At 41.4% G+C, this 10,332-nt stretch overlaps 1 protein-coding gene across 1 annotated transcript in view; it reads left to right on the forward strand.

Moving 5' to 3' along the window:
• The window catches only part of MAP1B (microtubule associated protein 1B), a 76,208-nt gene extending 66,429 nt beyond the window's left edge, over window positions 1–9,779 (forward strand). The window contains exons 5-7 of the mRNA XM_068422700.1: window positions 596–7,091; window positions 8,544–8,782; window positions 9,497–9,779. Of these exons, the coding sequence (XP_068278801.1) occupies window positions 596–7,091; window positions 8,544–8,782; window positions 9,497–9,652 (6,891 nt within the window). The 3' untranslated portion in view covers window positions 9,653–9,779. The remainder of the gene's footprint in view (window positions 1–595; window positions 7,092–8,543; window positions 8,783–9,496) is intronic.
• Window positions 9,780–10,332: the final 553 nt, after the last annotated feature.

The raw sequence follows: 10,332 nt of genomic DNA on the forward strand, positions 1-10,332 counted from the left end.
AAGGGTCATTAGACATTGGAACGAGCTGCCCAGGGAGGTGGTGGAGTCACCATCTCTGGATGTGTTTAAGAAAAGACTGGACATGGCACTTAGTGCCATGGTCTAGTTGACATGGTGGTGTCAGGGCAATGGTTGGACTCGATGATCCCAGAGGTCTCTTCCAACCTGATTGATCCTGTGTGATTCTGTGTGATTCTATTTGGCTGTCTCTTTTGGACGGACTGGGGCAGCAGGGAGACTCATGAACCAGAGTGGCATCTCTGGCAGCGTTGGCCTCATAGTCCTCATACACTCTCAATACAAAAGCTTGTACCATCCTCCTATAAAGCGTGGAGGAGGGAAGGGGGAACCTTGGAGTATTGTCATCCTTTAGGCAATAGGGACCAGGAATAAGGTCCTTTTTGTTTTTTAAAAAATACACTAGTAAACTAATTGTGGTAACAGGTTCGTTTAACTTCTAGGACAGGTAGACCAGTGCAGAAGTGAATGAAAAATGTTTTATCTATCTGATCAGGAAATATTATGTTCTGACATTAATTGTCATTAAAAAATGAATTTACATGCATTTTTTTGTATTTTTATTTTACAACCCTAGATTGGTGAATTATTGAGCACCACACACCCTGCCAACAAAGCCAGCCTAACACTTTTCTGCCCTGAGGAAGGGGATTGGAAAAATTCCAACCTTGACAGACACAACCTTCAAGACTTTATTAACATTAAACTCAACTCAGCTTCCATATTGCCTGAAATGGAAGGACTCTCTGAATTCACAGAGTATCTGTCAGAATCAGTAGAAGTGCCATCACCCTTTGATATTTTGGAACCTCCAACCTCAGGAGGCTTTTTGAAACTCTCCAAACCCTGCTGTTATATTTTCCCAGGGGGAAGAGGGGACTCTGCATTGTTTGCAGTGAATGGATTCAACATGCTTATCAATGGGGGATCTGAAAGAAAATCTTGCTTTTGGAAACTTATCCGTCACTTGGACAGAGTAGATTCCATTCTGCTCACTCACATTGGAGATGACAACCTGCCAGGAATCAATAGCATGCTTCAGCGAAAGATAGCCGAACTAGAAGAGGAACAGTCCCAAGGGTCTACTACCAACAGTGACTGGATGAAAAATCTGATTTCACCTGATTTAGGAGTCGTATTCCTTAACGTACCTGAGAACCTGAAGAACCTGGATCCTAGCTTTAGAGTAAAAAGGAGTGTAGAAGAAGTTTGTTTTACTCTCCAGTATTTAAATAAATTGTCTATGAAACCAGAACCTCTTTTCAGAAATGTGGGAAATACCATTGACCCCATCATTTTATTTCAGAAAATGGGAGTTGGCAAGCTTGAGATGTATGTGCTTAATCCTGTCAAAAATAGCAAAGAGATGCAATATTTTATGCAGCAGTGGAGTAGTACTAACAAAGATAAAGCTGAATTCCTGCTACCAAATGGCCAAGAACTAGACATTCCATTATCCTACTTCACCTCGGTCTCGTCCCTGATTGTGTGGCATCCAGCTAATCCTGCAGAAAAAATAATCCGAGTTCTGTTTCCTGGAAACAGCACCCAATATAATATTCTAGAAGGACTGGAAAAACTCAAACACTTAGACTTTCTTAAACAACCAGTGGTTACACAAAAAGACCTAACTGGCAGCATTGCTAGTCCAGCTGTGAAACAAGCAAAGTTGAAACAACGAACGGACAGCAAGGAGAGTCTCAAGCCTGCTGCAAAGACACCACCAAGCAAGCCGGCCAGAAAAGAATCTAAAGAAGAAACGCTGGAGCTTACGAAGCCTAGTCCAGCACCGGAAAAGCCTCAGAAGTTGGAAAGCAAAGAAAAAGCTCCAGTTAAAAAAGAGAAACCAGCAAAAGTGGAGACCAAACCTATAGTGATGGAAAAAGACATAACAAGTAAAGAAGAACAATTAGTGAAATCTGAAACTCCTGAAAAACAAGGCACAGATGTAAAACCAAAAGTGTCAAAGGAGAAGTCAGTGAAAAAGGAAGTCAAAGCAAAACCTGAAGAAAAGAAAGAGGAAAAAGAAAAACCAAAGAAAGAGGTTTCTAAAAAAGAGGAGAAAACACCCATCAAAAAAGAGGAAAAACCCAAAAAAGAAGAGATCAAGAAAGAAGTTAAAAAAGAGTTGAAAAAGGAAGAGAAGAAGGAAACTAAGAAGGAAGTAAAGAAAGAAGCTTCACCAAAGGAAGCTAAAAAAGAAGCGAAAAAAGAAGAGAAGAAAGAAATCAAGAAGGAAGAAAAAGAAGCTAAAAAGGACAACAAAAAGGTTCCTAAAGAAACAAAGAAGACAGCTGCTCCTTTGAATGAAGCCAAAAAGCCAGCAGCAAAGCCTAAACCACAGAAGAAGGAGGAACCTGCTAAGAAAGAAGCAGTACCTGCTGGAAAGCCAAAGGAAAAAGGAAAAGTTAAGACTGTGAAGAAGGAGATCAAAGTTGGTGGAGCACAAACTGCCCTTGCAGCAGTTGGAGTTGCTGCCACTACTGTAGCAGCTGTAGCAGCTGCAGAAATTACAGCCAGTGGAAAGGAATTTGAAGCGGAGAGATCCCTTATGTCTTCTCCAGAGGATTTAACAAAGGATTTTGAGGAATTAAAAGCTGAAGAAAAAGAAACAAAACCTCAAGTTGCACTTATAGACAATGAACTGAAATTCACTGGCACAGTACAAAAAGAGGCCTTTGAAGTACAAAAAGAAAAACTAGATAAGGAAGGACCTGCCGAGTCCTCTGATGAAGGCATAACTACCACAGAGGCTGAGGGTGAGTGTGAACAGACACCTGAAGAATTGGAACCTGTGGAAAAGCACAGGGCTGATGACAATGAGAAGTTTGAAGACGAGGGAACTGGCTTGGAAGAATCATCTGAAGCAGGAGATTATGAGGAAAAGGCAGAGACAGAAGAAGCTGAAGAACGAGGTGAAGATAAAGAAGAAAAGACGCCACTGGACAACGTGAAACAATATACGGAGGAAGCAAGAAAAATTGAAGAGAGCTTAGAAGAAATAATGGCTGAAGCACATGCTAATATTAAAGATCAAAAGTATATTGAAAAGGCAGATTATGAGGCATCAGATGAACGGGCTGAGGAAGACAGGAAAGAAGCAATAGAAAAGGCAGAAAATGAAGAGACTGAAGAAGAGGAGGAAGACAAAGCAGAAGACATCAGAGATGAAGAGGAAACTGAAAAAATAGAAGCTGAAGATTATGTGATGGCTGTGGTAGACAAAGCTGCAGAAGCTGGTGAAGTTGAAGATAAATATGGCCTACTTATAATTACACCAACAAAACGGTCAGAGCCTCAGTCTCCAGCAGTTGAACCAGCCTCTTCTATCCATGATGAGACGTTACCTGGTGGTTCAGAAAGTGAAGCCACTGTTTCTGATGAAGAAAACAGAGAAGATCAACCTGAGGAATTCACTGCTACTTCAGGCTACACACAGTCTACCATTGAAATATCCAGTGAACCGACTCCAATGGACGAAATGTCAACACCTCGGGATGTCATGAGTGATGAAACTAACAATGAGGAAAGCGAGTCACCCTCTCAGGAGTATGTCAACATTACCAAGTATGAGACATCACTGTACTCTCAAGAGTTTGGCAGACCTAAACTTTCTCCACTTCCGGATGCTTTTAATGGATTATCTGAAGGATCCAAAACAGAGGCCACAGAAGGCAAAGACTATAATGCCTCAGCTTCCACCATCTCACCACCTTCTTCTTTAGAGGAAGACAAATTTTGCAAATCTGCATTCCAAGATGTATACTGGCAAAAAGAAAGTGAAATCCAAGGTACTGCTAAATTAGAAATCAAAGAACCCTATCAAGAAGATGTTGGTGGAAAACGTAGTCCAGCCAAGAGTCCATCTGACAGTTTGTCCCCTCCATCACCTGTTGCCAAAACACCACTGAGTGAACGTAGTGTGAACTTTTCGCTCACTCCCAATGAGATCAAGGTCTCGTCTGAGCCTGTCCCCGTTGCTACATTGCCTGATGTACATCAAGAAGTTGCTGAAGAGCACTGTGCAAGCCCTGAAGATAAAACGTTAGAAGTAGCATCTCCCTCACAGTCTGCTGCTGGTAGTGCTGGCCACACACCTTATTATCAGTCTCCCACTGATGAAAAGTCCAGTCAGCTTCCCTCTGAAACCAGTGAAAAGTCAACAGAAGCTCCTGTTAGCTTTGAATTCAGTGAAGTCAAAGATGAGTCTGCAAAACTCAGAATAAGCCCAATGGATGAGCCTGTGCCAGATTCAGAATCTCCTATTGAAAAGGTTCTCTCGCCTCTACGGAGTCCACCACTCATAGGTTCAGAGACCGCTTACGATACATTTTTGAGTGCTGATTTAAAGTCTTCCACTAGAGATTATGGAAGTCCTTCTGAGGAGAAACTTGAAAAAGAAAAATCACCTCTTCAGATGAGCCCAGCTTCTGAAGCCAGCTCTGTGGGCTTTTTCCAAGAAAAACAAGATGAAAAAAACATGGAGTTTATGGTAATTAAGGAAGGCTTCAGCCTAGAAAGGAAAATGGAGGATACAGAACCCAGCAGCTCCCAGTCTTCACTGGTCTTGGATGAGCGGAAGTTAGCAGGTGATCTCTCACCTACTCAAATAGATATCAGTCAGTTTGGTTCTTTAAAAGAAGATACCAAAATGTCAATTTCTGAAGGCACTGTTTCTGACAAGTCTGCAACTCCTGTTGATGAGGTTGTAGCAGAAGACACCTATTCCCACATAGAAGGAGTAGCTTCTGTCTCTACAGCATCTGTTGCTACTAGTTCATTTCCAGAACCAACTACTGACGATGTATCTCCTTCTTTGCATGCTGAGGTTGGATCTCCCCACTCTACTGAAGTTGATGATTCTCTTTCGGTGTCAGTTGTACAAACACCAACAACTTTTCAGGAAACAGAAATGTCTCCATCGAAGGAAGAGTGCCCAAGGCCCATGTCAATTTCTCCACCAGATTTCTCACCTAAAACTGCAAAATCAAGAACACCAGTGCACGACCACAGATCTCCTGAGCAGTCAACTATGTCAGTAGAATTCGATCAGGAGTCCCCTGAGCAGTCTTTAGCAATGGACTTTAGTAGGCAATCTCCAGATTATCCTAATGTAGGCACCAGTATACACCATATATCTGAAAATGGACCAACAGAAGTAGATTATAGCCCTTTAGATATACAGGAGCCTACTTTTGCACGGAAGATTTCCCCTGTGGAGCAGTCATCTTACTCTCAGGAGAAAGATATTTCAGAAATTATTTCAGTTTCTCAAATTGAAGCTTCATCCTCAACTTCATCAGCTCATACGCCATCGCAGGTAACTTCACCACTGCCAGAGGAAACCTTTTCAGGTGCTGTTCCAAGCAGAGATATATCACTACATTCTTCTTTTACCCCAGAAAAGGTGCAGAGCCTAGGAGAAAAGCTGTCACCAAAATCTGACCTATCTCCATTAACTCCAAGGGAATCTTCTCCTCTGTACTCTCCTAGTTTTCCAGATTCACCGCCTGCAATCACAGAAGCGGTGTCAGCTAGTGACACACCTTCGTTGTCACTGCAAGCATCCTCTGTCAAAGCATTTGGTTACCAGGAACCCCTAACAAAGCACAGACCAGAACCTTTACTCAGCCCAGAAAAAGATGATTCAGAGAAAAGCAGCAGGTCACCAGAAGAACTTAGTTATTCTTATGAGGCCACAGAGAAAACTACTAGGTCACCAGAGGATATTAGCTACTCCTGTGAGGCAGTTGGAAAATCTACTAGATCACCTCAGGCCATGGATTATTCTTATGAGACAACTGGGAAAACTACTAGGTCACCTGAGGCCACAGATTATTCCTATGAGATAATTGCGAAAAATATTAGGTCATCTGAGGTCACAGATTATTGTTATGAGATGACAGGGAAAACCATCAGGTCACCAGGGGCCACAGATTATTCCTACGAGACAACAGGGAAAACCGCCAAATCACCTGAGGCCAGAGATTATTCCTATGAGAGAACTGGGAAAGCTACCAGATCACCTGATACTATGGATTACTCCTATGAGACAACAGGGAAAACCACTAAGTCATCAGAAGCCATTAACTACTGCTATGAGACAACTGGGAGAACCACCAGGTCACCAGAGGCCGTGGCTTACTCCTATGAGGCAACTGTGAAAGTCTCCAGTTCACCTGAAGCCACAGATTACTCATTTGAGACAGATGCGAGAGCCACCAGGTCACTCGAAGCTACTAGCTATTCCTATGAAGCAAGTGCACATTTCACTCCGGGAAAATCGTTAGCAGAATCCCGTCAAGATGTTGACTTATGCCTTGTGTCCTCTTGCGAATATAAACATCCCAAAACTGAACTTTCGCCCTCATTTATCAACCCAAACCCCCTTGAGTGGTTTGCAAGTGAAGAACAGTCTCAAGATCAAGAGAAGCCACTAACTCAATCTGGGGGAGCCCAGCCACCTTCTGGGGGAAAACAGCAAGGGCAGCAGTGTGATGAAACCCCTCCCACGTCCGTGAGCGAGTCTGCCCCATCTCAGACTGATTCGGATGTTCCCCCCGAGACTGAGGAATGTCCTTCCATCACTGCAGATGCTAACATTGACTCGGAAGATGAGTCAGAAACCATTCCAACGGACAAGACAATTACGTACAAACACATTGACCCGCCACCTGTCCCAATGCAGGACTGCAGCCCTTCCCCTAGGCACCCTGATGTTTCCATGGTTGATCCAGAGGCTCTGCCTGTTGATCAGAATTTGGGTAAACCTTTGAAGAAGGACCTCAAAGAAAAGACAAAGACAAAAAAGCAGGGTACTAAGACCAAGTCGTCTTCTCCTGTTAAAAAAAGTGATGGTAAATCAAAACAAGTGGCTTCACCAAAGCCAGCTGTAAAAGAATCATTAGACAAAGTTTCCAAAACAGCTTCTCCAAAAAAGAAGGAGTCTGTGGAGAAGGCAACCAAAAATATCTCTAATCCAGAAGTAAAGTCTCGACTGGAAGAGAAAGATAAGGACACCAAGAATGCAGCAAATACAACAGCATCCAAGTCAGCAAAGACTGCAACCACAGGTAAAGAAAGGTAGCAGTTCCCTGGTGTTAAGATTTTCTTAGTTGTTGCAGTGAAGTTAGTTTGCCTTTATATCAGCTGAGAATGTGGTTTGTAGCAAATCCCCAAAGAAAGTCCATGTTTTAAATATAAATCCAGCATGTAAAGGTCACATTTAAATGCATGAAATTCACTAAATTAACTTTTGTAATCTGAGAAACTTGATGTGTCAATTTGCTCAGAGAGTACATAAAATACAAAGAACTCAATACTAGCTGTCTGAACTGTTAATCAACTAACAGAATTAGAAGTACCATTTTTGCAGGTGAAGTGAAATCAGTAGCAAAGTGAACCACTTTATTCATTGTAAGAAATAAGTAGGCACATTTCTCAACATAAATTAATGCCATTTAATATTGTGGGAGGCAGAGGTACTATTGGCCATTGGATGCTTTTATTAGTTTGCTGGATTAATTTTAAAGGAATATTTTCAAAATTTGTAACAATACTAAGAGCACTTTCAGTGAACTAAGCATGTACATCACATAATCTGGTTAAAGTCTTACGGTATCAGTGATGACTGAACATACAGAAAGTTAATGTCATTTTGAATGACTGTTTTGTATTCTAAGTAGTAATAAAATATGAATTAGGTTACTGAAGGAGGCATTGTGCTGATCTGTTCTTTTCGGCAGATATTGTTAGAGAGTGTTCGGGGGTTACTTTGATTTTGCTGTTGTCAGGATTGATGTTCTGTTGAAAGCTTTTTTACAAGGAGCAAGTCTAGGATTCAGTACAAACAAACCAGCATTCAACTGTCTTTAGCTTCCCCATTTTAACTGGTCCACTGTTTCTTTCTTACACTATCATTTGCATGTATCTTAGTAGATATGTTTCAAAGCAGCACTATAGTTCCTCATGCTGTACATTTCTTCAGCACTTTAGATAGATTCTCTCAGAATCTATATGAAGATTCTTCTTCCTTAAAGCATACTTCTCAGGTATATGCTAGAGCAGAAGATAAGGCTCTGTCTGATAATAACATTTAAGTGTAAAATGTAATGTCTAATATTTTATCCAGTGTTGGTACCCACAATTCAGAAAGATATATCAAAGATTTTTTATGATAAAAGATTTTGTGACATAACCAATAGTAAAAACTCTCTAACTCAGGAAGTCTTATCGTATCATGATGCTCACTTGGCATATTGCCCTATGATGAATGGCAGGACACGCTAGATAATTGTTGGTTATGTGGTAGTGAGTTTTTATTGTATTATATAGTTACAGTTATTCAGGTTTTTCCTCCCATTACAATTGTAATTGGGATAGAGCAAACCTGAAACATGTCATTAGATGTAGGAGGGTAATGCCATAATTGGACACATCTCACCTCAGTGGTTATAACAGTAATTAATAAATGCACATTTTTAACCAGCCTAGTGATATATTCTTTTGTTGTTTCATTTCCAAAGGACCTGGAAATACTAAGGTGGTAAAATCTACAGCAGTGCCTCCAGGACCTCCGGTGTATTTGGATCTGGTGTACATTCCCAACCACAGCAATAGCAAGAACGTCGATGTTGAGTTTTTCAAGAGGGTGCGGTCATCCTACTATGTGGTGAGCGGGAATGATTCTGCAGCTGAGGAGCCAAGCAGGGCTGTTCTGGACTCCCTGCTGGAGGGCAAGGCACAGTGGGAGAGTAACATGCAGGTAGGCTCCTCACTAGTATGTCTACTTGGAAATTTAACCTACTATGGGAAGCCAGAGCGCCTCTGGAGTGGATGGCAGCTGCTGCGGAATGGGGTCCCCATGCTGAGCACGTCGTTTCCCTGATGATGTGAGGGAGCACCCAAATGAAGCACAGAGCTGCACCACACTCAGCCGCTCACCTGTTTCTGGCCCTTCTGACTTGTTCCTGAGGAATAAAACAGTTGGTAGCTGGTCTACAGGGCCATTTGGCTGTTTCGTCTTGTTGCTATACCATATATAATCCAAGTTTGGAAACATTGCAGTTTGTATGTAGGAAAGAAAAGTGAATATTTCATGGTTTATATGGTAATCACATACACTTGGAAACTTCATGTGCCTTTCCGTCATGATAAATAAGTGAACAAAATATTTGGCCATAATCTGAAGAGCTATCAGTGCAGACTACAGACTGCTATTGTCTGGAAAGCTGCATCTCAGCACCTTACAAAACCAAGGTTTTATTTTGATAAACTGCTTCTTTGCTGTAATTTTACCTTACTTATGTGTTTGTGTATTTCCTTTTATCCATCCATTTATTCAAGTATTTATTGCATAAAGACCCACTTTTTCCAAAACAGAAACATACTTGTTGGCTGTGTCTTCTTACAAAGACGTTTTTCTTATCAGCTGTTTCTGTTGTCTATTCCTCAGGACTTCTCCTTTTTTGTATTGCAGGTGACCTTAATCCCAACCCACGACTCAGAAGTGATGAGGGAATGGTACCAAGACACCCATGAGAAACAGCAGGACCTCAACATCATGGTTTTGGCAAGCAGCAGCACTGTTGTTATGCAAGATGAATCTTTTCCTGCATGCAAGATTGAACTGTAAGAAGGAGACCATGCACCACAAGATTAAACTTTATTTCCAGAAATTCTTCAGTTTGAAAACACCTTTTCTAAAAATTCAACCCATCTATTTCAACTGCTGAACTATATACCTGCCAAATGCTATACTGTGTCATGGTGATGCAAGTCACTAATATTTTTCAGTCTTTGCTGATCGCTAAGGGAACTAACAGTATTCCCATAGTAGGAATCAAATTACTGCAAAAATACACATCCAGTTTCATCCACGCTGAACATTTGGAAACCATGCACTAGCAACCCCAACTGACTTCTGCCAGGTAGAGGCATTTGCCCTCTAAAGAAACACAAAGAGAGAGAAAGAGAGAGAGGGGTAGGAGGAGAAAGTAATAAATAATTAGATCTGCATTAGTCTCATTGCAACAGATGTATCGCTTACTGCAGTCTGCTTATTTTCCCACATGAAAAAAGAGTTTTAAAGTTGTATCAATCTGAGAGCTGTCACAAGGGGGATCCTTTTTTTACAGAATTAAGTTATCTGGAAAATAAAAAGAAACAGAACATGGCTAGGAAGGGACATACGACCTAAATGCTCATCAGCAGTTTTCCACTTTAATTTGAGCTCTGCATACTGACATACCATAACAATCACAGGCCAAATATGCACATAGTCTGCTCCCCACCCAGAAGTCTAAAACCTTCCTT

Source organism: Nyctibius grandis, chromosome Z (assembly GCF_013368605.1).
Source record: "Nyctibius grandis isolate bNycGra1 chromosome Z, bNycGra1.pri, whole genome shotgun sequence".
In the NCBI taxonomy this organism is placed as follows: domain Eukaryota; kingdom Metazoa; phylum Chordata; class Aves; order Nyctibiiformes; family Nyctibiidae; genus Nyctibius; species Nyctibius grandis.